Source organism: Histoplasma capsulatum, assembly GCF_000150115.1.
Source record: "Histoplasma capsulatum G186AR genomic scaffold supercont2.3, whole genome shotgun sequence".
NCBI lineage: Eukaryota > Fungi > Ascomycota > Eurotiomycetes > Onygenales > Ajellomycetaceae > Histoplasma > Histoplasma capsulatum.
In genome coordinates, this window is record NW_025544803.1 from 961,260 (window position 1) to 989,257 (window position 27,998).

A 27,998-nucleotide genomic window follows, 5' to 3' on the forward strand; every position below is an offset into this window, starting at 1 on the left:
CGGCAGAGACTCCGAATTCGACTTCGACTTCGATGACGACGGCGACATTGATGACTATGGCCTCAAGCAGCTTAGCCCCAAGGAACTCGAAAAGGCCTTCAGGCTCATGAGCGAAATCCCGGACAAGGTGCTTGAATAGGGTTCCGATGCAACGGAGAAGTGGTAGAGAAAGCACAAAGGCCAATCAAAATTAGTCTCCGCCCATGGATGGACTGATCTGGGGAATGTTATCAAGTGCGCCGGTGCCATTGCCTACTTTATTGTGGAGAACTGGGGGGTGCTGGCCAAGCTGGGTAGGTTTAAGAAGGCCATTGATGATGTTGGCAGTTACAAGAATGCTGCGAAACTGCTGCTTAGCCGCAGGAAGAGAAGCCGGAAGAAGAAGGCCTACCAACGCATGCAGAAACTCGCCGCGGAGGTTATTGGCGTGGTTGTCATTCAGTCATACTGTACCTAAGTGGTTGACTGGGATGGTATTTGGAGGATTTTGACTCCCGAATGAACATGGATGATTGCACATGGGTTTGTTTCATTGGAAGGTGAATTTGGTGACCTCTTTTGAATACCCCTTTTTGTTTTCAAAACACAAAACTTGCACACTTGTGTAAATCCATGAATGGATGATATTTGTTGACTCAGCTTAAAACGCTCGTCGGTAAACGCGTTATATAGAGGATAGAGAGAGGGGGATATACATGGCTGATAGAAGAGCACATAAATTACGAACGCAATTGTGATGTTACATCACCTTGATTCATCTTGAACCACTTTTTATCAAAGGAAAAATGATCGAGTTGACCAAAATTCCAGATTCGCATTCTTGCAAAAACGTTGCTGAATGGAGCTCTTTGACCGGGTTTATAATGTTGACATGCGATGGAAGTTCCCCTTGTAGAACTCGCCCTCCATCTTCCATAGCTTCGCGCAAACATGACCTGCTCCACTCTGCTCCATTGTAAACTCGCTTTGGCTTCTCTCTCGGGTGGAGCAGAGCCACTTTTTGAAGAACTCTGGCCCCCTTCCCATGTATTGTTTTTTAAGAAGTGGCTTCGAAAGCCGCCAAGACTCAGCTTTGAGGAGGAACCTGACAGTCAAAAAAGAAAGAAAGGATCAAAATTCATCCTGTCGACATCCTTGATGTCCTATGGTTCGAACTACCAGATGATCAGTAAGATAGTGTCTCTTCAGATCAAAGCCTGGAACCTTGGATGATAAGTTAAGAAACGGGGAATTTCTTTCTTTGAAGGAATGTGGCAATATTAAAACTGATTTTTGTAAAGCCGCGAAAGCCAAACTTCCGATTGCGACTCGGAAGATAGAAAAGGCGCCATCTGGCTGTATGAGGAGTAACAAAGTATCAAGCCTACTAGCAGAGCGCAATGGCAGGAACTCAGGGCGATGCTCCTGAGAAAGGACGTCAGAAACGGGACCAGTAGAGCCAAAAGAATCTCAGTTTTTTCCTTTCTTTTCTGGGACCACAGCCTAGTACAATCGTTTAAGGCCCAAGGGCAAGTTGACTAATCATTATTGTTTTTTGGGGGGTTAGTTTATCATCTTCTGTTTAGAGACGAATCTTTCAGTGAATTCTTGGTTCCATTGGGCCAGATATTGTTCTCTCACAAAACTCCGTCCGGCTTGGGTACTATTCGCAATCCCATTTTGGCCTGGATACAACCTTTGAGTGGTTCCTAAGTCCGGTCGTACAGTGCGTTGTTGGACTTTCGGTTGGAAACCCCACATGCTCCACCAGCCGCGATATCCGTTGGGGGTGACATGAGGTTCACACAGCGAGATTCTTCGAACCACGATAATCAAACCGTCACCCAATCCACAATCCGGGTAGCGGTGTGAGCTCTGCGTGATACGCCAGCCTGAACCCTGGGTCGACATAGCAGTAACGGATTTCGACGGTTAACGTTCTGAGTTTTATTCACCGTGTTTGACTTCACCGTCTACCTCTACTAGACTTCGTAGTTGAATCTATATCTAGACAGTAACGTCAGAACATGCTTGAGTAAGAATCCATGCAAGCAGAAAGTATATATCGCAGTAATCGTCGGTTGGAAAGCTTAAACCGTGAAAAAATCACAGGTGACTGCTGTTGCAGCAGGGAAATGTAGGCAACCAATAAGGAGACGGGATGGAATATCCAACAATCTGACGGCCAGAAGCAAATACCCCCAGCCCCTCGATAAGCTAAGCTTGAAGTTTTGAGTCCGAGAAGCTTGAGTCTTAAGAAGCTTGTAAGAAGCTTGCTTGAGTTCCTAGCGACCCTCAAATAAACTGTGGCTGTCAAGGCATCTTGGCTTTTGTCCCTGTGAGCAGTATTTGAGGCAAAATGAGTACATAGCAAGCAGACCGAGAACTTGTATTATCTGTTGGGCCACACATATTCTCGGCGTATACACAGCACGATCCCTTGACTTGCGGTGGCATGTACTGTACTGAGCCAGAGCTTGTAAGGACAGAACAATAGTGTACAGGTTAGCACTATGTATGCATGCAAGTATGTGGACAAGACACATGATGATGTCGGTGGACTCCAGCGGGCGTTATCTTAGCAAATGTTTATCTATTTACCCCGCAATAACGATAGACAGCTGCAGCCTGTAGATCACCTTCGAGGAATGCGGTGTCGGAGCTTTCGCTGGTCCCTCCTCCGTTCTAGTAGGAAGACCTCTATGAAGAAAGTACTGTAAGAATGCACGCCGCTCAGCTAGTGGGGAGGGGCGCCAAGGTGTTCCAGGGTCGTTGCGTGCGCCTGTTCTTGCGGAGGAAGCATTGGATATTTGTCGTGCAGCTCGCGATTTCGAGGCAGTTCTTTTACCTGCCAAGGAGGTGCGGTGTGGTTGGGCGAAACTTTACCTGGACAACAGCAAGAATCCTTCAACATGTTTACAAATAGTATCCAGCAACTTCAAGGGGACTGGGGATCGGGATGTTGTTTGATCCGGGCTCCGAGGAACCCGCGATATTAGCATAGATAGATATTTGGCCGAGGGGATTTGGCGCCGAATCGGTCCAAGGGACCGTTGTCCAGAACAGCCTGGAGAAGAACAATCTATCCGATTTGCTCACCGCCACACTTGGCGGCTACACACAGACAAAAGATGATGCAATATGGCACTTCGTTTTTGGCTGCATCCCATCTGGCTACTGCGCACGTGCCCAACCATCATGTGCTTTTTTAATTATCACCGAGCCATCGAGGGTAAAGATGGAAGCGCTGCATACATGCATGCATGAACGGGATATTTTGCTTTGCCTGTTAGTTGGCGTGTTTTCGCATGCTGTTGCTGCTCCGTGGTTGGTGTAATGATTATTCTGAAGGCATTTATTGAATACTAGCACATTCGTGATAGGATCGCCACGGGCATGCCATGGCACTCCCACATATCCCACATGTGAAGAAGAGGATCAAGATGCACTAATATACTCCTAGTTCTTTCAGCAACATGTACTATATGTAGGTGTGTATATATGCATCTTCGCAGTAATAGTAAGAATGATACACAATTACCTACCCACGTCATCACCATCAGCCACAGCAACAGCAGCAAGGAGCAGGTGGGTGTTTCACGAAACACCTGCTGTTTTTGAATCGCCGCGTACAAGAACAACGAGGTCTTTAGGCGCAGTAGGTATGGAGATGCGAGGAAATGACCGGTTTGGGTCGTCTGTATCGTACGTTTGCTGACGTCGTGGTGCTGCGTGGCTCAGTTCCAAAATCATCATCAGCAGTGGCTTTGCTTGTGCAAGCTGGTCTGAGGAGTTAGTATTACAGTACGTGGTTTGCACGCAAAGGGGGCTAATTTTTAGCCAACGTAAGATGATCTGATAGCTCCGCTTGTAGCGAACTGTCAGGAGGCCTGTCGGTGATTATCTTTGACGCTGCACAGGAAATGCCAAACTCGATCCCTGATAAGCTACAGGTCATTGACTGCATGAGATCATGCTTGAATTGAATTGATGCTTTGTCCATTATTGTTTTGAGCTTCTTTCATCATTATTTGTTTTGTCATCAACAACAGCGACATGGAACAAAGCTAACCAGCATCCCGTGAAACAAATCGAAGCGGGAAATTACGTAGAGGGCGCAGAGTCTAAAAGGATAGTCTTGTAACGACCAGGTCGGGCGAATTTGACAACACGAGCGTCAGAGGCGCCGTGCTGATATGATTTTGGGATGCGGACTCTGCGAGCTTAAAAACATTCCTCAGCCATGAACCGCAAGATCCTTGTGTTTAAAAAAAAATTCAAAAAAAATTCAAAAAAATTCAAAGTAGAACCAGGATACTGGTTCCAAGATTAGATAGTACGGATTGAGAAAGGCGAATACGGCCGATCCATCCTTTGGAGCTTTTGTGCTAACCTCACCTCCCATTAGTGCCATTCACACAAGGATCTGCAGCTTACCTCTTGGAGGTTTGCCTTTATGAAGAGCTTTTATGAACAGAGCATGAGGAGATATACATCATAGTAGCCATGCTCTGTCTACATAGTAGTAACGGAGTAACTCAAGTCTAAATTCTTTGTAAAGCCACAAGGGTCGCCCGGCCTGCATGCCAAGCAGCTCATTTAACTTAGCTCTGCTAGCTTGGAGTGGACTCGAAGGCTGGTCAAACCAGAGCAGCCCCTGGAGACTGGAGAGGTAGACGAGGACAAAAAGAGTCAGTCCCTTGCCAGCGACGCTGCGGCCAATTGGTTGATGGAGAGGTCATTTCTCCAACGACCGAATTCGTAGCTGGAAGAGCATCATCGTCTCGAGTCAAAATGGCCGGGTTCCGGGTTCTCACTGGATGCGATTATCTTCTTTTTCTTTCAAGTCCTTTTCAACAGAGACCTGGTAAGGGGTGGCGCATGTTGATCAGTGATTGGGATATACGCTGCGTAGATTTCTGCCGCCGCTCAACGAGAGCTTTGGTTGCTGGAACGGGTCCACACATAGGATGCCCCCGGAGAAAAACACACATTTTGCACTCTCTGTTCAGCAAAATCGTCGTAGCACTGCGTGCACTGCCAGAGGGACGCATGTATCTTGTGGATTATCAGCATGCCATCCTCGACTCCTGGTTAGCTCCACTGGAAAAATGAATACACGATCATGCCGGGAGTAAAATACGACAACCCCCGAGCTCCGACCATTCCGCCTCATCCGCCCAGGGCTGGATATCGTATCCGGTATCGTAAATAACGACCCAAGCCCTCTTTCACGCCGAACCTGCCGTGCACGGCCCAATCAGCGGCTGTCTTGCAGGTGGCCAGCGCAATACCAAAAATACCGCAGAACCTCATCCTCGTCTCGTGCCAGCCACGGCCTCTGTTCTCGCTCAGCTTCGACTTCATCTTTTTCTCTCCCTCTTCTCTCCTTTCTTCTCTTCTCCATGTGGTCTCTCTCCGTCGCTTCCTTTCCTCCTGTCCTTTGACCGTCAGTGGCCTGCTGTGCTGCTCTCCGTCTTCTTCTCAGTCCCAGTCAATACGACGTCAACCTCTCCTCCTGATGTCGATTGTTTGGTGACATCGCGACCCTCACTTCCCTCAAGCTCCCGCCGTCTGAAACCCCGGCGCTAGCACTCCCTCACAAGCTGTTGATACTCCTTCCTACGCTTGCCTGATTGTCGTCTGCCTTCTACCTCGTTTTTATAAACGTCGTAGATCGCTCTCCACATCCCTTTTCGCTGGCCGACTTACCTGGCCGCTGCTCTCCCCTAATCCTCCCGACCGATTGCTTCGCTCCATAATGGCCGGTGTTATGAACCCAGTGATCCCCTCGTGGAAGGATAATTCGCAAAATTATCTCGGCAAAGTCCAGGTCGTAATACCATGGCGATCTATACAAATGCTTCTCCCCCACCGCGTGCGCCGAAAACTGCGGTCAAAACTGCGAAGTCGCGTCTCTCCGTCATCAACAATAACCTCCCTTAATTCCTCCTTCTCCCCTTTCGACACCCTAAAGACTCTACAAGCTCATCGGTGGAGCGTATATGATGGACAATACCTCGTACTGCTCTTTGTTGGCATATTTTCGCTCTGTGTTATCGAATCGCCTGGCCCCTTCGCCAAAGCTCTGGTTGCCTTTGGGTTGATAACGTCGCTACTTCTTCCAGCCACCTGCCAATTCTTCCTACCATTTCTCCCTATCATTGCTTGGCTCATCTATTTCTATGCCTGCCAGTATGTTCCCCCCCCTCTCCCATCTCATCCCTTGGATACTTTTTCGTATCGTTGAAGCGGCGATCGAGCGCGTCATAGCTGACATGTCACGATTTCACCCCTTCCAAACAGATTTATTCCAAGCGACTGGCGGCCCCCAATATGGGTGCGCGTGCTTCCAGCACTTGAAAACATCTTCTACGGTGCCAATCTCAGCAATATTCTCTCTGCCCGTCAGAATACTTTTCTAGACGTCTTGGCCTGGGTTCCCTACGGAATTATGCACTATGCAGCTCCAGCTATATGCTCCATTATAATATTCATTTTCGGACCCCCTGGGATGACCCCAATTTTTGCTCGCACCTTTGGATTCATGTGTATTACTGCGGTTACCATACAATTTTTATTCCCGTGCTCTCCTCCTTGGTACGAGAATCTGTATGGGTTGGCTCCTGCACACTACGGAATACCGGGGTCTCCTGGTGGCTTGGCCCGAATTGATGAACTTTTTGGTGTAGACATATATACGTCTGGCTTTACGGCATCGCCTGTACCATTTGGTGCCTTTCCCTCCCTGCATGCAGGGAACGCAACCCTCGAGTCTCTATTTTTGAGCCTTATTTTCCCCAAGCTTAAACCTGTTTTTATTCTCTATACTGCGTGGCTGTGGTGGTCCACGATGTATCTTTCACACCATTACGCGGTGGATCTAATAGGCGGTGGCTTTCTAGCCGCTGTCTCGTTTTACTTCGCAAAGTCAAGATTCATACCACGAGTCCAGGCTGATAAAACATTCCGGTGGGACTACGATTATGTGGAGGTTGGGGAATCGCCGATCGACCATGGTTATGACTTAGCAAACTTCCACGGTGATTTGCATATCGATTCTGACGAATGGACCGTAGGATCGTCTTCCTCCATATCTTCCGGTTCCCTCAGCCCTGTGGATGAAGCTCAATCCCTGTGGGATGGCGAGACCCTAGGTGCAAACTCAGACCTTGAAGCAGGTCGCTGATTCAAATCACGCTTCGATCATCCCCTTTCCGAAAAATAACCCCCCATTAATACTTGGCAACGCCCCTCCTTGTCAATAAAACCAGCATTTTGAAGTAATAGCGGAATTTTTAATTAATGACTCACGGCATATTCTGGAGCCTTCTGTTTCAGCTTTGAGCGACTTCTTTTCGAAAGACATAACTTTAATGACTTTGGATACCTTTTCTTCCCCCCCCTTTTATCTTCTCTTCTCAACGACTCCTGCGATTCTATTTTGCCATTCAGCCTATATAATGGTCTCCCCGGATGTCTCTAACCCTTCCGAATTTAATCGATCACGTGTTCAACTTCTTGAAGGCAGTCGATGGGGAAAACGAAGTATCTTTTTTCCTTCGTTTCCCTATAAATAATATGCCGCTGGTTCCTTCTGGGCATAAAAGCCAATCTCCTTTAGGGTCCTCGCTATCCGGATATCCATTATCTAGTCCCACACATTCTAATCGGAGAGAAAGGGCTTCCGTATACGGATTCAGAAATCTCCCGTCTGGCGGCACCACCGATCTGGGAGCCATTCCATCTTTATTTGAGGGGATATAAATATATTTTCTTCATAGCAGCATGTGGTATAATTTTCAAATGGCTGTTAAGGTGGATTTGGTGAAGGCTTTTCATCACCCGCATTTCTCTTCGTTTCCCTTGCAACAGCGCTTTGACATTTATCCGGACACCATCCACACAGGGAAAAACAATAATTGGGCTGGCGCAGGCTTGTACATTTTTAATTTCTTTTCTTTTTCATTTTTCCTTTTTCATTAAACCTTTCATTACGTTCGTTACGCTCATGGGTGTTGTCGGATGGGGCTTTGTACTGTACAGACTAGTGTCGGGTTGGCATGGCGGGCTGGCGAAAAAGAGAGAGCTTATTATAGTTCCTTGAATGAATCTTTTCCCCCGCAATATATTTTTTGTATCTCTCTTTTACTATCATTCGTTTGCATCAGCCATGAGCATATAGAGATGTTTTAAACCCGTTTTGCCTCTTTTTATTGTGATAATCTATCTATTTGAGGTAATTTTTTTTTAGCCCTACCTACAGGTTCCGCTCTCCGACCTCAACTACGGGGTAACCCTTCGTTTTTTTTATGGCTTTGTTCCTCTTCTTGTTGTCTGTTGTTTCGTCAGGGGCTGTTGTTTAGCTACCTCCCCCTACAGCAGCATCAATGCAGGATTTCTTTTTTGCATTATAATTCTTCTTTTCCATGGTCTTTCCAGTGTGGTTTTCCATGACGAGCAAGCAGGTTTCTAATTGACAATTCATTGGCAATAAACTGTCTTTCTCCTGTTGGTTTGGGGTCGGGAGGCGGAAGAGGGCTGGCTACGTGTGTTGTTTCTCCTTTTCCTTTCCCCCTTCATCTTGTGTGTGTATTTTCGCATCGACATCGGCAACACGATTTTGTCAAGAGATAATGCTGTCATGGGAGGTATTCCAGGAAGATGTAGCTTTCATTTATATTTTCTTTCCTTTTTTTTTTCCTGCAAAGCTCGGTGGATGGGGCGGGATGGGATGGACGAGCAGCAGATAAACCCAGACAACCTGCATCCCCGACTCATGCTAGAAGAATTGAAAACAAAGGGATGTTTTTTTTCGCGCGTGGGGCCTTATCCTACTGATGAACGATGATGAAGATTATGTGACGTTTTGGTTTCGTCTTGTTTTTGTCGCCTTTTGATTGATATTGGTGTCTCTACCTCCCCCCCCCTTTTTTTTTCTAACACGGCACCCATTAAACTAATAGTAATCAACTAATACTGACTCCATTTAGCTTATTTACTGCTTTGCTTGACTTATCCCACCATCTCCCCAGTCCCTTCTTCTCCATTCTGTCCTGTGAGGAAGAAGAAAGGTTCGGTTGGATGAGAGTATGATTTCGGAATATCTTCAAACGCTCGAGCGTCTTAAGATAGATGATGGATGAGCATTCCTTCAAATATAGAGTTCCGAGACCCACACATACGTCTTATCCTTCATAAAAAGAATTTCTTCCACGCCTCCTACCTACTACTAATCCAACTAAGGATATCCAAAATCCCTAATTCCTCTTTCCTTCCTCCCCGTCCTAGATCATTGCGGCTCCCTGGACAAAATAGAGTGTCAAAAAATTGTTAACTTTCCACATTTTTTGTGCCATGAAGATATAAGCCAGACTGCAACGCCAACCAAGTAATAAGTACGGCGCGTAATTATAAAAGGTGTTAATTGCTAACCAGGTCGTCTATAAACGTAAAGGGGAATTCAAGTGCAGACAGGTGACACGAAACTGCAGAAGGACGGAAAGCTCAAAGGCGCAAACTGCTGTTCGTCGTCAAACGATGCAGGATGTACAGGAAAGATATGTTATACCAAAGAAATACAACAGGTACAACACGGTGTTATATACGACGTACTCCACCCCCAAAAAAATGGACATAATACATTCCAGGGCCACGCTCCTACAGAGCAAAGCAGGTAGGAAATAACAAGAAAGGAAACGATAGGGAGGAAGCGGATTTAGGCAAAAACAATAGGAAATTCGTATTTACACATGACCAATGATATGTTTTACTTCTTCATTCTTCTTCATAGATCTTGACCCGATCGGAATATTCTCTTATTCGTGACACGTAGTTCTCTTCGATCATGTCGCCTCTCCCACCTGCGACGCGAAGGACTAGGTCATTGAGCAAGGACCGTCCGAGAATATCGACATGGTCGCCTAGATGTATCGTGTCAGGTAATAAGCGTGGAAAGCTACAGAAAACATACTGGAAAAAAACGAGCGAATGGTTCCCCAAATAACGTACCGGTATTGGGACCTCCTCGAGGCGAGAAACGATCAGGCTCATGAGGCATCTCATACACTTTGACATTCGCACCAGCGGGGTTATATCGTTTAATCCCCCAACCTTTCGCGCACATATATCCCAAACTCAGCAAGTTGACAGTACCGTCTCCCTCGCTCATAACCACTCCACGGTCCACTATCCCGTTTGTCACCGTCGTATCGATGCTGAAATTGAGCTTCGATACCATGTCGGTATCATGGTGGTAAAAGTAGCTGCGCTCCGTAGGCTTGCCAACTCCATAGAAACAATATATCTTCAGGTTTGGGGCAAGGGGTAAGCGTGCTTCCAGGGGGTTTAGCCACTTGCGCGGATCCTTTTCGTTCGCTTCGACCTCCCTCGCCGTATGTGCGACACCATGTGAATAGTTCCGGACGACCTGGTTTTGGAACCACTGCTCCGTGTGATTGAAGAGAAATGGCAGGCTCGTCTCAGCAGTAAGGTTCTGTTGGGTGTTCGACGAATTTGCCTCCCTGAAATTGATCAGGTTGCCAAACGTAAAGGGTTGATCTTCTTGGTCATCTGGAGCCCAGGAATCGTTTCCCCAGACAGCCTCTCCGCCTTTCGGGAGCATGCTTGATATTCCAGGTATTGCGCGGAAAAGCTCCGCTCTCTCCCATTTGCAAAGGAATTTTTCGAGCCCGTAGACAGCGAAGGCATTGAGTTGTGCGGTGTCTTTCATTTCTCCTGACAGAAGAGCCGGAACCCCCTTTGAAGCCCCTAGCATACAGCCGCTGATATTGATCCACGAATCGATGTGCGTCTCTACCCAGTCAGATCCTCCATTTCCATGTTCCGGACTCTCAACCCATTTGAAGAAAAACATGGCAACTTGCGAGCCCATGCTATGCGAAACAAGAACGACCTTCCTATCCGAAAGCTTCACGGCCGTCTCGATGTATGCCTTGAGTCTACTAAAATAGTGATCGCGCGTTTCGAGGTTGAGATAGGAAAGCCGCCAGTCATAGGCAGCGGTGAAAGCATTAGTCGGATCATAACCAATCGTCGCAAGATTTTCCAAAATTTTGTTCCAAATCCAGTAACCCGTAATGAAGAAGTCCGTTGCATCAAAACCCTGCGCCGCCCGGAGTTTAATACCAGGGGGGTCCAAGCCTGTGAGCTTATCGAGCATAATGTGATTTTTCCAGCCAGTTTTGTCGAGGACGAGGGCCCGCATCATACTCCAACTTCCCCATAACCTTTTTCTAAAATATGGTCTCGACTTTTCGTCCGTTCCCCAACTCTCTAGCCCTGTGGATATGACCCCAGGAACCATAATGATCGGGTGATTTGCTGTGATGCCCTGAGCCTGAAGGCCGAGGCCGATCGAGAAGGCATCATAGCTAACAGCTGCGCGTTCCGTTTGCTAGACAAAGAAAATAGAAATAGATTATAAGTTAGCTCTAGTTTCGACGGAGGTTTTCAAATGATAGCCAAAGCAATAAATGATCCCGGAAGCTCTTAAACATACCGAAAATTGGCTTGCATCTCTGATAATGCCTGCGGGCATAACATCGATCAAGGAATCCAAATTTAAGTCCATCAGGGCATCCAATGTAATAACCTCATTATGATTTGCGAAAAATAAAGCCAAGAATATTCCAAAAACGCCTCCGAGCCCAAATATCAGCCCATTCCGCCGTTTACTCCTCCGCCTCACGGGGATTTGGTGCACCTTCAAGCCCGTGTCAAAATGAGGCTGGTCTCCACCCTTGCGTACCGAAAGAGTAGCGCTGCTACTGCCTTCGTCTGGAGTATCTGCCGTGGATTCGGTGGATGGAGAGCTAGGGTTAGAGGCCGAGAAGATGTACCCAAATCGACGGCGAAGGCCTGACATCGCGGAGAATTGACAAGACCTGTTTCCGCTGTTGCTTCAGAGGCTTGTATATATGTAAGATGTCGTCGACGGGGCTAACATGCCCGTCATAGCAGGCGGAGTATCACATGGGCCAGTGTGGAAAGAAAGAGCTGCGAAGGCGGAAACAGCAGCTTGTTTTCCTTAGCTTATTTTATTTTGGCGGGCAACCTTGGAATCCCGGGCAAACATTCCCCGCTATGCATTATTTAATCTAGCCCAGACTGCCGAAGATTCGGGTTTTTCTACTACTTACATGGGAGTGCCAATTAGGCGGATGGTCTGACACTCTTATGCAGGGAAGAAAACTAGCAAGGAGAGCTGCTCGTGAAATCGCAACACCATGGCCGACGATGCGGCATCCCATCTCCGCTATATCCAGTATGAAAGTGACAAGGAAAACGAATACGTCTCCGCAATGCGCCAATTGATATCCAAAGACCTTTCGGAGCCCTACAGCATCTATGTCTACCGCTATTTCCTCTACCAGTGGGGGGATCTCTGCTACATGGTAAATCCTAGGCTTCTTTTTGATATACCCCGCTGGCGCAGCCTGCCTCCCGCAAACGAATTCCCCGTAGCTAACCCTGTCTTGCTATATATACAGGCAATGGACGGCAAGGATAATCTGATTGGGGTTGTCATATCAAAACTTGAACCACATCGCGGTGGGCCTCTGCGCGGTTATATTGCTATGTTAGCTGTGCGAGAAGAATACAGAGGCCAAGGCATTGCGACGACGCTCGTACGTATGGCTATCGATGCCATGATTGCCAGAGACGCGGATGAGGTTTGCTATTGTTCCTCTTCCATTTTCTATCCCTCCCACAAACACACTTTCCTCCCTACTCCATTCGCGATTCATTCCAGGTAGCAGCTATGCCGGGATTTACCCCACCAGAACAAGCAAGCAATTAACCTCCGATTTCTCCATATCTAGGTCGTCCTCGAAACAGAAACAAGCAACACCGCCGCCATGAAATTATACGAGCGTCTAGGGTTCCTACGCAGCAAACAACTCCACCGTTACTACCTCAATGGCAACTCTGCCTTCCGGCTTGTACTGTATCTGAAAGAGGGTGTGGGCCTCATTCCGACCGCCGTCGATCCGTACGGGTGCAATCCGGATGGATTGCCCACGCAAGAAAGAGGGGAACACCCGGGGCATCACGTTTGTTGATTACGCATTACAGCTTCAAAGGATTTGTGGGGAGTGAATCAAGGAGGAAGCTTTGGGCTACGCTACCCATATAAGACTCACGAGAGTCCAATCGTGGAATCAAAAGGCCTATGAGATGAGGATGACAGGGCATCTCCCCCGGCCTTCCCTCGAAACACGGTTTCCATACCAGGGTCTAGCATACTCCTTGAGTTCCCAAACAGGCCGCGCTTGCGGTTGCCCACATGGAGAAGTCAGAAGACCGAGGGAAAGGAATTTTCCCTGAATATATAGAAGGCCGTTTTTTTTTTCTTTTTGTTTTTCTCTTGAATTGTTTGATACCCCCATGGTGAAGATCCTCACCAACAACGGTCAAAGCAATATTTAGGGATTTTAAATATGAATTTTAGATAGACAAGTTATGCCAAACCGCAAATCCCTCGCTTATTCAACCTCGCTTATTCAAAATATGTAAACGCCGTAATCCCTTTCTAGATAATGGGAGATAGAGCTCTAATATGCAAAATATCTTCAAGGAGCCCAGCCCAAATGGTATCTATACAGTGCAGGATATGGATTGATGCACACTGATGCAAAACAATGTACTATGTATACATCAGCACATACATTTGATCAGCTACTTTGGTACCCGAGTAAGTAACTTAGGAACAAATGAGAAATGGGATAAAAATATATCGAGGAAATGCGAGGGAGGAGAGAAGCACGATGATGTACATGTACATGAAAAGATACACATATGATGTGGAAATAAAACATAATACAAGTTTATATACAAGGGCAGGGGGTTGGCACGGACGAGAGGAGGGCATTTGGATGTCACTCGCAAGGAACCAAGAGCCATCTCCACCTTTCCACTGTCTCGGTTTCATCTGTGACTCGGGCTTAGTGAATTTTGCATCCGAAACGCTGGTTCTATCTTGTGTTGGGGAACCTTGCTATGGCTTTGTTCCAGGCTCTGCTCCCGGCCCTGGCCCCGTGCTGTTTGCTGTTTGCTGTTTCGACTCTTGCTCTAGCTCTTGTGGCTGCTGTTCCTGTTGTTTTTTTGGTTCATCCCGAACTTCACTCTCCCCAATTCCGCGGCTTCGAGGGGAAAGACCATCCTTTTCCCTGTCCCTCTGAACCACCTTCTCATCCACAGGAATTTTGATCACGTTTTTAACCACTTCCGCAATTGGCATATTTTCAGCATGTCCACGTGCCCACCCCATGTCCAGCGCATGAGCCTCCCACATCATGTGGCTGAACGGCAACTGCGGCTGATAACGCCACACTGCCTCAAAGTCCTTTTTGATGATCCAATGTGCAAGTTGCCGCTGCTGGCTCCTCAGCTCGCCAGCGGGTTGATACTCGATCAACAACGACACAACGTTATCTGTCCCCAGGAGCTCTTGGTCGGGAGTGGGTGGTGCGTTCTTAATGGTGTCAAAACGAGCTTCCAGATCAGACATATCAATTTTAATCCCAACAATCGCCTTGCCAGCTTTTCTAAACCAGTTTGCCTCGGACTCATTGCCAGGCGGAGTGACTGTGTTTCGGAGAAGAGAGTCGAAGACCATGTGTTTCATGCTGCTGCTTACGAGGCCCCAGAGACAGGCGTAGGTCCAAATGACACGGCAGGTGTTGTAGTACCTAGCCTCCCATGCGGCGCTGAAGAGAATTCGGACGGTTTCGTTATTTACGGTGAGCCCAAGAAAGTGGTTGACAAGGTCTAGGTAAACAGCAATTGCTTCCGAGTATTGCTTTCTATTGCGATGCACCGCAACGCCATAATTCATGCACTGGACATCCAGTTTTATTTCCCTTTGTTTGCATATCTCTATAATGTCGTGAGCTGCGTCGGAATTGTGTAAGCGTACAGTTACGCCCAGCATAGGTTTTATTGAATCGGTACATATCCAACCCTGTCCGTATCTTTTATCCATCACTGCGAAATAATCTTTGACGGATTGACCACTGTCTAAATGTGACGCGAACGCGTCTGGAATGATCCGGTATATGAGGCGACGAAGGACACGCTCATCGTCCAGCAGTCCCTCTTTGCGCAGGCGCGCGACCACTTTCTGCCTGACATTGGATGACAGGATAGTGTCAACAAATGCCACCCACTCCAACCCATTCGGCTTAACACCGCAACGTTTCATCAGGGAGATGAGATAGCGAAATCTATCCAGGTCACAGTTCTTAGAACAACCTGCGAGCAAGGCGTTGAAAGTCCTAGTCGTCATCAAGTGCTCAAAATTCGGAAAAAGAGATAAAAGGACTGGCAGATATTGGGGGTATCGGTAGCAATAGAATATGACTGAGTTTACCGCTCTGGTAGACAAAAACTGCTTCGTGTGCGGGTTAGTGAAAAGTTCGCGGATTATATCAATAATCACGTCTCGGTTTAGCCGTCCATCCGGATACAGCAAGCTATGAACAGGGCTTGAAAATGAGAGGTTCGTAATTGATTCTAGATAGTCGCCAAACTTCTTGATAGTCCACTTTTTGGGTCTTCGGAAAACATCTGCCCGAATGGGATTCCTCGATCTTCTCCCTTTAGCAATCAACGGCAAATTGTGCGTCCAGACTGATCGGAGCTGTGGAACATCGATGTTGTGTCTCCGTTTCCAATCGTGAGCAGTCACAAAGGGGGGTAGCCAGTCGGGCACCCCACCTTCGGGAGTGTGAGCTGTTTGGATATCCGCTCGAATCTCTTTCTCAGCCAGTCTAACGGCCTCCGGAGAACCTGTAAGGACGACCTTGCGCTTGAAATCCACAGAATCGCGTTCCCGTGGCAGTATGTGAACACGACACCCACTCAACACCCTGATGTCCCACACGTTCTCCCTCTCATCGCCAGCCAGAGCGACCACATCCGTTTCAGACAGGTATATGGTTTTCGCATACGCTGGTGCGGGCTTGTTCTCCGCATCGCGCTTTAGGGCCATGATCTCATTCATTATATCCATCCATTCCACATAGAGCTTGTTTTGCTTTAATGGCGGTTTACCTGACAGCTCACGTTCCAGTTGCTTCCGCCACCACTGCTCAGCGCGAACTTGCCGGACCACGCCAGAGCTATTGGCTCCAATGGCATCAACTTCTTTGTATACATCCATAGATTGCGCAGAGCTTGGAGCGGACGGGGTGTCACTAACTGGGGAACGAGCATCGTCGACATTGGATGGTCCTACTTCTGTTTCCTCCGGCACCCCATCATTTTCACGATTCCCTGATTCGTCAAAATGTGAAGTCGAAATATTCGAAGTTGTCGGAGTAGCATTAGAAGCTGAAGGAGGTGCAGTATAATTTCTCAAGGTATAATGAGAACTTGACCTGGTGTGACTGTAGCAATTGGATGAAGGCGAATTATGCCGGTTATTGCCCACCGCTGGAGGGACGCGCAAACATCGTACATATCTCTTTTGGGTCAGCGTGGGGAAGAACTCCCGCGGGTATAAGAAAGGTAGAAAAGGCTCATTGCGGCAAACGGTAACTGGCTCAAGGGGAGCTTGAGAGGAAGACAACCGTCTTAAGCCATGACGGGTGCCCAAGAGCATTGGATTCAAAAGCACGGGTGTTCCCCAGCTTGCTGTTGTGGATTCGCGTGGAAATACCTATATCATAGCAAAGCTTTTCTGGGATATATTAGCGTATCGTTCGTCTGAATCTTTCGGTTCTTTCGATCGGGATAATTTTTTTGGTCTTTTGACTTATTTAACTGGCGGCTAAGAAAGTTGCTTGGAAAGGCTAGCCGGGCCTAAACCACGTGATTAATATAAAAAATCGTACTAGTATTGCTTCTACATGCCTCTCGTCAATACTTGAAAAAAAAAATAAATAAATAAATAAAAATCTACTAAGTCCACTCCTCCATACGCAACATTAATTAATATGTTTTCCCCAAGAATATCGAAAACCAGATCCAAATGCCGACTCCTGAGAATGACAACTAACGGCGCTCAAGAAATAAAAAGGAGCGAGAGAGAGGCTTCGTGTTGTCGCTCTCTTCTACGAAATGCCTGGACCTTCGGTTTCAATTGACGGCGAAACTAACAATGTGAAGGATTTAGCTAAAGCTCATACCAATAGTCCTAAAGAGTGAAGAGCTATGCAACCTATTGTCATGAGCCCATTGGCAGAGAAGATCGAATATACAGACGCAAGAAAAATATGACTCTCCAAAGTCGAAGTGCTATGGCAAAGAGGGTTAAACTGTCCATTCCCGCATGGGCAAATGGCGCTGTTTTTCAAGGACTCTTCAGAAGTCGCGAAAATTGACACGCCGAGAGCGGTCTTCGCCGAGGAGAGTCTTCTGGTAGCGGTTGAGATTCGATCCAAGTCTTGTTTTGGAAAGCGAAGGCAATTTGGATATTCGGATTGAGTGGTAGAAACGTTCGTTCCGCATGCTTGGACAGGATAATCTCGGAAGGCGTTCTAATCAAGGGGAGTGTTGAGGCTTGCCAGCATTCCATAACAATTGCGCTGTGACCGATGAGTTTTGGTTAATTTCAATATTTAGACTGTTAGGCGATCGAAGAATGAGGTAGAATCATACTCATCAAATAACAAGAGTTTTTAGGCTATTTTTCGATTCAAGGTCTAGGCAATGCTGGATTTACAAAACCTAGAGTAATTCTATCTTTAGCTGAGCATGCGCAAAGTTTGCTGTTTCAAAAATGTGTGGCTCAAGAAGGAAAACCCTGGCTGGTTACTCGGTAAGAGCAGATTCAATACAGTGGAATGAAATAATGAGATTCTTCGCTTGTGAATGACTTCTTTCACCAGATGGGGCGGTTTTTAAATCCCCAAATCAAAACATCCCTACCAATCCTGAGCAATAGAACCCGTCTTTCTAATCACTGGTCTGTTCCATATCCACCACACTGCGCACAACGGCCTTTCCTTTGGATTTATTAATAGATTGATGAGCCGGCTCGCTGCCCTCTCCGACATCCGAGCCATGTCCCTCCTCCCGAACTAACACCTTTGAATTAAGCCAGAAATTCAGGTCTTTCAACCGCCCATCCTCAAATATTTTGGCAAGACTGTCTCGTCTTCGTTTCTGAACACCTTCAGCAGTTGCCGGGATGGTCTCCATAGTATATCGTAAGTAGTCCAAGAGTTGTTGGCGAGAAGTATGGAACATTAAAACAGATAGAATCTCAGACATCTGTAGATAGAAAGTAAGCATGTTTGCCATTGAATCTGAGAAAAGAAAAGAAATAGAATAGACCTCAACGCGCAAGGGAAAACAGTAGAAAACCTTGGAGGAACTCAGCTCTTACCTTTTCTGGGAGTAAATGAAATTCCTCGTCTGCATACTTCACAAAGCGTTGAACGGCAAGGATTTTATCCCTATCTAACGAAGCTCCCGTCATCGCACATAACAGCGTTCTGATAGTGGTGATATCCTCAGGCAAAATATCCTCTACTCTCACGCCAACGGTCGAAATGGTTACGCGGCTTACTCGTCGGCTCTCAGGATCAGCCTTCAGCGTCCGGCACGAGCTGACGGTAAAGTAATCTCCATTAAGCGTGGACGTTTTACCTAGGCAGACGTCTTCCTCAGGCCCAATATATATCTTCCTAACCCTTTTTCTCAGCCATCGTCTTCGTCTTACAAAGCAGTGGTACCACGGATGAGTACCATGCCATGCAAAGCGCGATGAAAAGGAGAATGAATACTGCCATCCAGCCTCGTCAACGTCATAGGACATATCAATATACCAGGTTTCCCACGCCCACTCCCAACTAGGGTCAGGCACCTGCGCATTGGTAATGTCGACGGGGCTAGCTGCGAAATTGCGCGAGAGCCAGGCAGACGGATCAAAATTTAGAAGCGACTTTGCTGAGTATATAGGTATCCCGAAGCACCACCACCCTCGCTGATTCTCGTACAGCACGTCAATCTCGCTATTTTCGCTAGTCAGAGGGGGTTGTGAGGAATGTGAGGCTGAGGGTGCGAGCTCCGACGAGCCGTCAGAAGCTCCTTTAGAAAGGGCTTGCTTCCCAAGTTGTTTGGTATTGTCCCTGGAACCCTGACGCTCTATTCCTATATCTGCAGAACCCTGCCGCGACAACGATGCCCTGTTACTGTCGATGGAATCATTGCTATTGCCGTTCCTGTATCGACACTGTTGAAACTTCGCGTATTTCCTCCGTGCTAGGCTATCCTTCATGGAACTCTTCGTCAACTTCTTCGTTAACGCCGTAGCCGTGCGTGAGCCAACTGAGAGCCTTTGCTCAAGGTCTTCATTAGTGGTGGACACTGGCTCGACCGGTGTTGTTGGAGAAGTCTTGTCGACGAGGGAAATTCCTGGTATAGTCGACATTAATAAGGCTAATCAGGTAAATAGGCTTGAGTATGAGAATTTAAGTACGGCAGGTGGTGGCGCTTTATAACGAAGCGTAGGAAGTGGCAGTAAATGAAACGAGGAAACGTTGAATCGGAGCTCATATTGGTGCAGGAAATCTATGGCATGGAGCAGTCGCGGACTGCTACGGGTGCTCCATCAACATCTGTCAACGAGAGGAGAGGCAAAATGACTTTAAGATGCCATTGGATGCAGGCACATCCTTTAGTTATCTCTCTCTTCTTTTCTCATCTCGGCCTTTTGCCTGGCGTTCGCTACCAGAAAGCGTGATATCCAAGTTTCAGAGCTCCGGCTATGACATCAAGCCTGCGTCGACGCTAAGCTAAATTGGGGCAGCACGTAAACATTGATCGCGACCAAAGCCAAATCTTTCACCCAGATCAAGAACCAAGCAAAGAATCCAGGCATGCATGAAACACTGAATTGATATCAATACATTCCTTACCCATACGGAATAAAATCCCACCGCACAGACCGGAACTAGAAGGGGCATACAAATAATTCGACCAAAAGGAAAGAAAAGCGAAGCAAAGCAAAGCAAACGTAGATCATGGAAACGCCCCACCACCGCAAAATCGAACTGCAATCCCCCGCCGACCTTTCCTATCTTTACGCAAACACTGTCGCCCTCTCCCGCCAAAAACTAGACCTCCATTTCCCTCCCTCCGCCACGCCCAACCATGTCTCCAGCGCACAAGACAATCCCTCAAACCCAGACCCGGACTCAGACCCCATGAAATCCCACGTCCGCAGCCTCGTCGACGAATTCATCCACAAAACCTTCCTCACCGCTGCCCCCTCCATAAGCATAAATGGGCTATCTCCAGCAGACGCCGCTGCTGCGGGTAACGACAATCATAATAATTCACATGGCCCTACTGACCCCCTCTCGTTCCTCCACGTTCGCGAAGCCGTCGAGTACGAGCCGTACGATACGGCGCTAGGGGCGCGTGTTGCTAGTTTGTACGCGCAGTTGGAGTCGCTGACGATGACTGTGGCGCAGTTGAGGCGTGATACCCCCAGAAGAGCGGCGGAGGCGTCTGCGGAGGCGTTAAGAGGGGTTTTGAAAGAGGAAGACGAAGATTGGGAGGTGGATGGGGAGGGAGACGGGAATGGTGATTATGGTGATGATGGTGGTAATGGTGGTGGAAACAGAGATGGGCCCGATGTGGATATGAAGGATTTGGATGGTGAGACGACACAGCTACGACGGCGTGAGCAGAGAGAGGGTTACAAGAACAGGAAAGAGGATTTCACGTTGCATGTTCCGTTTGGACATACGGAGGGCATGAAGAGGAGGTGGATGGAGGGTGGAGTTGCGGATGTTTATGCGGACGCATTGACGACGTTGGTAAGATTGCAGGGCGAGGCGGCAGGGCTTGGGGATGTGCATGATTGTGGTGATGAGGATGGGGATGGATCTGGATCTGGATCTGGCTCCGGCGGCCAGCGCGGACTGGCGACGACGGTGGGAAAAGTTGAGAGGGCAAGGAGGGCAGCGGAGGTGGTGGAGAATTTATAGGAAACGCGATGATGCATTGGGCCTTTTTTCTTTTCTGCATTCTCAGTTTGTCCTCTCTCTAGTCAGGGGCGTATTGGCCTCCTCCTCCTCCTCCTTCTTCTTCTTCTTCTCTCTTTTTTTGATCCCTGGGTTTTAAGGTTGGGAACTGGACGTGGGGAGTGGTTGTTTGTTTTGTATATGGCAAATTGCATGCAATGGGTGTGGGTTTCATATCTGGCGTTCCCCAATTGTGAAGAGACAAGAGATAAATAGATATCCTTCCTGCACATGCTCCTTGTCAATTAATTACATATCATCATATAATTCTTTCTTCGGGCATCTGCAACGTTGCTGACCCTTAAAAAACACCAGTGTGCCCGATTGACTCGCGGATGGATGGACGGAAAACAATAGAAACATAAAAGAGATAAGGAAATAAGTTACGGATACCGGGTAGCCCGCAGATAAAGAGGTCAGGTGAAGAATGACACGTTTTTTAATTACCAGAGGGAAAGGGAGTTTGCTAGAAATGGGATAACAAATCTAGGAATATATAGTTTAACTATATATAGATGCATGTACGAGCAGATGTATATATAAATTTTCTCCACTCGAAATCGAAACGGAGATGTAGACAACAGTATGTTCGACAAAGAGGAGATTGGAGGACAAAAGAAAAGCAAAAAGGTGCCATGACACCTCAGGAAAAAGTGAAATTATTTGCCATCAGAATATATATACCTTGATAGCCACACAGCTAGTTAGCTACTCTCTATGTTAAGTCAAAAAAAAAAAAAAATGAAAAAATGAAAAAAAAATGAAGAGGAATGTAAATGAAAATGACAATGAAAAAGTAACGAACGCACAGCACATGACAGCAGCCACAAAAAGATAAGAAGAAAAGAAGGGAAGTTTTATATTAAAAAAAAAAGGTCTACGCCGTCACCTCCCCATTAATCTTCTGCTTGACAGTGTCCGCCTCATTTTTCTCTGTTTCTTTCTGCATCACTGCTGTCTCCGCCGCCTCCGCCGCCTCCTTCTGCCTTTCCTGTCCCTCACTCCCCTTCTTCCCCTTATTCTCCTTATCAGCTTCCTCTTTCGCCGTATCGTCAGGTGCCTTCGTAACCCACTTGGGCTCCTTCGCCCACTCCTTCTCCTGCCAGGGACCCATGTCGCTAAACTCACAGCCATTCTCACACTCACACTCGCCGCCAAACTCTTTCGGCAGGTTCTCCTTGGGGACTTGCGCCAGCAGCTCGGCCTCATACCCGCTGCCCAGCACATGGATCTTCTGCACGGTAACGGGGTCCAAGAAGCCCTTGACGACGCTGAAGACGCTGGAGAACCCCCACGGCGCGTTGATGAGGTACAGCTTGCCCAGACGCTCCGGATAGTAGTTCTGCGAAATGGCGGAGGCCTGTTTGACGTAGCCGTAGACAGAGGGGACGCGGGTGATGCCCACGCCCTTCAGGTCCATGATCGAGCAGCAGGTTTCGAGTAGCTTGCCGGCCTTGCGCGAGCAGGCGGGCAGGCGCGGGTCGGCGAGTTTCTCGTATTCGCAGACTAGGTTTTTCAGCATGCGATCCGCTGTGGTTATTTTGTACATGGCGTTTAGGTCGATTTTGCCCAGTTTTTCGATGTAGACGGGACGGCCATCCTGGATCGAGAGTAATGAAAGATAGATGGATAGGTTAGCTGTTTGTGCCTTTTTTTCCGCTCAATGAACGGAGCTTTGATATCTCGCATCTTTCGTCCAACTGGTAGAACACCCCTTTTTCCCACACGGCGGGGGTTTGACCAAAAAAAAAAAAAAAAGAGAGAAAGAAAAAAAAAAATAAATACGAAAAAAACGCACTTTATCCGTCTTGTGATAGTATTGTGGATAGTACTCGAACACCTGCGGTTTCTCCGGGTACTCGAACGTATTCACCAGATCATCCGTACCGAACTCTTGCCGCCATTTCTCGCACTCGACAAACCTGCAATGAACCCGAAGAAGAAGAGAAAAAAAATTAGTTCCCATGGGCACCTCTACTGCTCCACCCCCGCATCCCCCAAACAATGGGGAAAGAGTACAGAATAAAGAATAAAACAGATAGATAGATAGACATACATCGCCTTCGCCGCCTCAACGTCAAACTTCCTCGCGCGCAGGAACCTCAGCAGCGTCAGGGTATCCAACCGCTCCGTGTAGCCGAGCTGCTCCAGCATGATCCGCAGCTGGTAAACCTGCGCATCCTGCTCCGGGGTTGTGTGGCCTGGGTGGCCTGATTGAGCGTCAGGGGCGGTGGTTGGGAAATCGTAGTCGTCGTACTTGGGATCGAGGGTGAGAGGGTGGGAGGGGACGGCGGGCGTTGTCATTGTTGCGGGACCGGGTGTCTTTTTGAATCCTCTGGCTTCCTTCTTCTTTTTATTTGAAACAAACCTCTGTTCTCTTTTGCTTTGGTGGGGGGGTTGCTTGGATGGATAAGAATAAGAGAGGCTGGGCAGAGCGAAGATGAGGGGGGAAACGAGAGCGGAGAGTTGGTAGCTGAGGTAGTGGAAAGGTGCTGGGTGTGCGTGTAGGCGGTGGTTGTTGGGTGAAGTTCCCAGGCGGAGATCAGTAGAAGAAGGGTTAGGGGGGAGAGAGAGAGAGAGAGTTAGTGTAGTGTAGTGTGGTGTGTGGTGTGTGGTGTGTGTTGGTGGGCGATGGAGGCACAATCGAACAGATATTTGCTTTCTGGGCGCTACGCCTCCGGAACTAGCAAGCTCCCTTCTTCCCACCAATTCCGATTCCTTTTCCTATGGTTTTAATTTCTATTATGATTCATGCCCTCTCATGCCCTCTGATGCCCTCTGACCGCTGTTTATTTTGACTAGCTCCCTATCCTTCCCACAGAGTTGCCTGGCGCTTTATTGTACTGTGGACTGGCGACGGTTTGTTGGTCCAAGCGAACAAGTAAAAGATAGTTACTGCTGTTCGGTTGGTGGGGACTCGATCAGACACAGCAGACACATCAGTGCTTCAAGCATGTAATTCGTCTTGGATTCTCTAGGAGGAAATTCAAGAAAACAAAAACCAAAAAAGAAAAAAGAAGAAAAGTGATGGCGGGGCCTACGTTCGTTCGCCTAAGGTAGCTGCTGATTATTACTATCAGTTTCTTCTAAGGACACAAGGCATCAATAGAGTAATGATAATGCATCACTAACACAAACTCGCTGCCTCAAGTTTCTCCTGCCTTGATTGAAGTTACGGGAAAATAATAGAGAAATAAAATAAATGGTCAACCCTTTTGTTTTTAAAGAAAATACCTAGCTACAGCTAGCCCTAGCTTAGATCCAGCTAAACGCTTTTGTTTCATTGCCTTCAAGATGTCAATATGTATATACGTATGTCTGGTAAACAAAGTAATGATGATAATAATAATAATAAATAGAGCAGAAAAAAGAAAGAAAGAAAGACAACTAGCAAAATGACCAATGAAGAAAAACGTCCATAATCCATAGCGAGAACATCAGAGGGGAAAAAAGGAGGATACTGGCCAACGAACAACCCAGTTATAAATTGAAAAAAAAAATTAATAACAAAATAAAAATGGAAAAAGAAATAGAATAGAGCAATGGCTTAACAACACACCTCCTCTCTCCATCGCCGTCTGTCTGTATCAAAAATAATAATAGGCCGCGAGAGGAAAGACACGGATGAGCAAAGGCAAGAAGAGAGAAACTGAACAAGAATAAGAATAATATTACAGCAAAAGACCACAGAAAGGGGAACTGAAAGAAGGATAGATGAAAATATGAAGAATTGTGTAAGGGTGTTTTGTTATGTTAAAAAAAAATTACAGGGATATATAACCGACTCAAAAAGGAGGGTAAAAACAAATAAATAATAAAGACAGCTGTGCTTGCTGAAAAAAGAAAACGAACAAAAAAAAACAATAGGACGGTGCCCATGTTGAAGAGGGTTAAATGAAATAAGAAGAAGTTGAACAGAGTAAATGGAAACACAATATCCATCCCTTGCATAATACGCATAATATCTGCAGGACGAGATGAAAAGAAGTTCAGTGACTCAGGTGATAAAGGAGGGGGGTGTGATGGTAGGAGAGAATATGACATTAGGGAGACGGGCTGTATTATCCTTCCAGAGGAAATAAAACAGACAGGACAGGATCCTCCGCCTCCCTTCTCGGGCCCTTTCGCCTTGTGTGGTTTATGGGTACGGGTATGGGTATGGGTATGGGTATGGTATAGGGGTACATGTTTGAGGAGAGGACATGTAAGTTCGTGATGTTCGTTCATTTCCTTTCACACCAAGTTACACATTCATTATTCATCCTTCGTCCGGAGTGTCAAGGTTCGTGGTGTGCCATGTCAAGCGAATACATCGATATGGGGTTCGGGATGGATGGGCTATCGTGGGAAATTTGGCATTGGAAGAAAACGTAATCAGAATGAAGGAGGAAGGATGAAAAAGAAAAGGGATATCAGATAGATGATAGTCAGAAAGAGCAACAAAAAAAAGGAAAACAGAACAGAACAGAGAAGTTCGGATGAGAGGCATAACAAGACAAGACAGGAGGCGCATCGGAAACATTGTTAAAAAACAGGATGTAAAAGGTAAAGCAGGGTACGAGAATGCAAACTGCCTCAAAATCTCCAGAAATTAAAATAAAACAGATAGAGTAAAACACATCAAAATTCGACTCATTTCGTCGTTCCCAAGATTTGCTTCGGAAAAAAAAAAGTCAGGAAAAAAAATATACACACGGGGCGAATAATGTCCCATCTTCGCGGTCAAAAAATTCCGTGCTGTTCCTCGCCGAACGAGCCCCTTCTCCCATTTTCCGCGTTTCGGCAAAATTGAAGGTAGTTGGTACATTGGGCATACGGCAGGAAGTAGGACACCCGAAGTAGTAGCAGTGATAAATCACAAAAACTTAAAACATGTTATTTTCTTTGAAGCGGTGGTTTGGCTCTCCCTTCCTTCTTGAGTGGAAGGGTTGGCAGGTCCGCGGAGAGGGTGTTGCTTTTGGAGGACGAAAAAAGAAGTTGATATTTTTGATACGCCGAGGTTCCGTCTCTTTTTCTTTTTCTTTTTTTTTTGTCCTTCTGTCTTCTGTCGTCTTACCACCCCTTCTTCCGCGCAAACCGTTTGTTCAGCAACGAAAGCACCCTGGAAACGTTGAACTGGACGTATTCCAGATCGAGGTCTTCCTGGTTATCCTTCTGCATTTCCAGAAGATCGTCGAGTTTCAGATCTAGTTCTAGAAGACCTCGCGCACGACCTAAAGCACAAAAAGATATAGAGTAGTTACTGGTTAATAGGGTCGCAAAGCCTCCAACAAAAGATAGAGAAGAAAAAACCTCACCTTTATAATGCAAACTAATCACAAACGTCCCCGGCAATGGACTCTTAAACATAAAGTAAATATTCGCCCGCCGATTTTCTGGAACGTTACTCTTGCGAATCACCCCTTCCTTCTCCAGCTGTTGATGGGTAAACTTATACGGACCCAGTTCCTGGTGTTTCTGCTGTTTCCGCTGCTTGCCCTCGGACTGGCTGCGCACGTTATGTAGGTATGACTTGTATGTCTCTAGTTGGCCGACGAGGTAGGCATTATGGTCGCGAATGGTGCGGAATACTTCATCCAGTTTTCGAGTTTCTTCAATGACTTTCTCTTTCAGGGAACCCAGATGCACAAGCTCCTGTTCCACCTCATCGCGCAGCAGGCTGAAATCGTCCGACCGATCGATGACTCCCAGCTCCTGCAGCTGGCTTAATAGCTCCATGGTGCGTATTCCCTTCCTAACCATGACGGCATCGTTCTTCAGCGTGGCGGCTGCCTCAGCTATCCGGTCGAGTCGGAGAGGTCGTCGCGTTACGGATGTGTTATGTGGCAGAGAGCGCATGATCTGGACAAAGGTGGACTTAGCTTCCATGAAATAAACTTCCTCTTGAGTAATGTCGAGCGCGGAGGTCAAGTCATCAATGGCGGTCTCCCATTTGCTAAATAGGGGGAGATTGATTGTTCGGTTTTCCTTGCGGGGTAGCTGCGGTGGGGCAGGGCCAAGTTCCTGCAGCAAATGGCCGAGGTGGGAATGCTGGTCCTGCACAGCCAGAGCGGAACAATGCTTGTCGAGAAGTGCATGTGTAGCGTAGACTTCGTTCAGCGTAATCTGGAGCTCTAAATCTCGTTTCGATAACGCAACATAGTTATCCATTTCCAAACTCTCGTAGAAGTCTTGAACTTCGCAAAGGTCCAGGAGGAACTTGTTCACACGCTCCTTATTATCATGGACGAATGGCTGGAGCTTGGACATATAAGGCTCCTTGGCATACGATGGCTTGTTCGCAAGGTTTTGCAGCATCTTCGCGACCAGGGTAAGGGTGCGGCGGGGTTTGTCGGATGGAGTTGCCTCAATGAGCATGTAGGATCGAGGGGTAACGATGGCAGGATTGATGAATCGCAAAAAGAAAAACCCGCCAATAAGCGTACAAATGGTCTGGTCCTGAGCATCAGGGTATTTTCGCCTTGAGAGACTTCGGATCTGTTTGCAGATCCATCGAATGCCATAGGGAGTTTCCTCAAGGCCGTCGATGATTGTTTCTAGGAATGCATTCGCAATGTCTGTCAGCGTCTTCAGCCGTGGCGCAATGATCTGTTGAACTTGTTCATTTTCCGCAGCTACCTCTGCCGTGACCGATTTCGGCAAATAAGGCGGGAGAGATCCAGTGGAGGCTTCGATTTGCTGCACCATAGCCTCATATACTTTTAACGGATTGATTTCCAAATCGACATCATTTAGCTCGATGAGGGAATTGATCTGGTCAGCCAAGACCTGCTTCAAATAAGCCTGCCCCGGGCCTCGCCTGGTGTAAGTAGTCATCATGCGGGAAACGGGAGTATTTTGGCGCAAAAGGGAAGAGTATTCTGGGGTATTATCGAATTGGTAAGTTAGAACGGATTGGAACATAGTTAGTAGCAGGTGCTCCTCTCGACTTTCATATTGGTTGCCGTAGATGGTGAACATGACTGTCTGAAGCAGGGAATCGATTTCGGCCATTGTCACCAGGCGACATAGATGGGC

The 27,998-nt window shown here is 47.2% G+C and overlaps 11 protein-coding genes across 11 annotated transcripts in view; 5 read left to right on the plus strand and 6 right to left on the minus strand.

Moving 5' to 3' along the window:
• The window catches only part of HCBG_02477 (uncharacterized protein), a gene marked incomplete at both ends in the record, with an annotated part of 686 nt that extends 229 nt beyond the window's left edge, over positions 1-457 (plus strand). The window contains 2 exons of the mRNA XM_045429526.1: positions 7-127; positions 236-457. Of these exons, the coding sequence (XP_045289421.1) occupies positions 7-127; positions 236-457 (343 nt within the window). The remainder of the gene's footprint in view (positions 1-6; positions 128-235) is intronic.
• Positions 458-1,542: 1,085 nt separating this feature from the next.
• HCBG_02478 (uncharacterized protein) lies at positions 1,543-1,890 on the minus strand (the record flags this gene model as incomplete). Its single annotated transcript, XM_045429527.1, has 1 exon — positions 1,543-1,890. The coding sequence occupies one exon, from the start codon at positions 1,888-1,890 to the stop codon at positions 1,543-1,545; it is 348 nt and encodes a 115-aa protein (XP_045289422.1).
• An 811-nt stretch (positions 1,891-2,701) lies between these two features.
• On the plus strand, positions 2,702-4,744 carry HCBG_02479 (uncharacterized protein; the record flags this gene model as incomplete). The annotated part of the gene is made up of 6 exons (XM_045429528.1): positions 2,702-2,755; positions 3,104-3,306; positions 3,721-3,783; positions 3,842-3,932; positions 4,388-4,425; positions 4,588-4,744. 6 exons carry the CDS (start codon positions 2,702-2,704, stop codon positions 4,742-4,744), a joined length of 606 nt encoding a protein of 201 aa, XP_045289423.1.
• A 996-nt stretch (positions 4,745-5,740) lies between these two features.
• HCBG_02480 (aureobasidin resistance protein Aur1) lies at positions 5,741-7,168 on the plus strand (the record flags this gene model as incomplete). The annotated part of the gene is made up of 2 exons (XM_045429529.1): positions 5,741-6,174; positions 6,286-7,168. The coding sequence occupies 2 exons, from the start codon at positions 5,741-5,743 to the stop codon at positions 7,166-7,168; spliced, it is 1,317 nt and encodes a 438-aa protein (XP_045289424.1).
• Positions 7,169-9,387: 2,219 nt separating this feature from the next.
• On the minus strand, positions 9,388-11,975 carry HCBG_02481 (Phospholipid:diacylglycerol acyltransferase; the record flags this gene model as incomplete). Its single annotated transcript, XM_045429530.1, has 3 exons — positions 9,388-9,902; positions 9,991-11,395; positions 11,501-11,975. 3 exons carry the CDS (start codon positions 11,864-11,866, stop codon positions 9,757-9,759), a joined length of 1,917 nt encoding a protein of 638 aa, XP_045289425.1.
• A 252-nt stretch (positions 11,976-12,227) lies between these two features.
• HCBG_02482 (L-A virus GAG protein N-acetyltransferase) lies at positions 12,228-13,064 on the plus strand (the record flags this gene model as incomplete). The annotated part of the gene is made up of 3 exons (XM_045429531.1): positions 12,228-12,395; positions 12,492-12,674; positions 12,825-13,064. 3 exons carry the CDS (start codon positions 12,228-12,230, stop codon positions 13,062-13,064), a joined length of 591 nt encoding a protein of 196 aa, XP_045289426.1.
• A 935-nt stretch (positions 13,065-13,999) lies between these two features.
• Positions 14,000-16,606, minus strand: HCBG_02483 (uncharacterized protein; the record flags this gene model as incomplete). The annotated part of the gene is made up of 1 exon (XM_045429532.1): positions 14,000-16,606. The coding sequence occupies one exon, from the start codon at positions 16,604-16,606 to the stop codon at positions 14,000-14,002; it is 2,607 nt and encodes an 868-aa protein (XP_045289427.1).
• A 1,295-nt stretch (positions 16,607-17,901) lies between these two features.
• On the minus strand, positions 17,902-19,381 carry HCBG_02484 (meiotically up-regulated gene 65 protein; the record flags this gene model as incomplete). The annotated part of the gene is made up of 2 exons (XM_045429533.1): positions 17,902-18,219; positions 18,335-19,381. The coding sequence occupies 2 exons, from the start codon at positions 19,379-19,381 to the stop codon at positions 17,902-17,904; spliced, it is 1,365 nt and encodes a 454-aa protein (XP_045289428.1).
• Positions 19,382-19,838: 457 nt separating this feature from the next.
• On the plus strand, positions 19,839-20,945 carry HCBG_02485 (uncharacterized protein; the record flags this gene model as incomplete). Its single annotated transcript, XM_045429534.1, has 1 exon — positions 19,839-20,945. The coding sequence occupies one exon, from the start codon at positions 19,974-19,976 to the stop codon at positions 20,943-20,945; it is 972 nt and encodes a 323-aa protein (XP_045289429.1).
• Positions 20,946-21,622: 677 nt separating this feature from the next.
• On the minus strand, positions 21,623-23,285 carry HCBG_02486 (phosphatidylinositol-phosphatidylcholine transfer protein; the record flags this gene model as incomplete). Its single annotated transcript, XM_045429535.1, has 3 exons — positions 21,623-22,581; positions 22,869-22,893; positions 23,038-23,285. The coding sequence occupies 3 exons, from the start codon at positions 23,283-23,285 to the stop codon at positions 21,859-21,861; spliced, it is 996 nt and encodes a 331-aa protein (XP_045289430.1).
• A 2,728-nt stretch (positions 23,286-26,013) lies between these two features.
• HCBG_02487 (uncharacterized protein) lies at positions 26,014-27,998 on the minus strand (the record flags this gene model as incomplete). Its single annotated transcript, XM_045429536.1, has 2 exons — positions 26,014-26,194; positions 26,279-27,998. The coding sequence occupies 2 exons, from the start codon at positions 27,972-27,974 to the stop codon at positions 26,034-26,036; spliced, it is 1,857 nt and encodes a 618-aa protein (XP_045289431.1).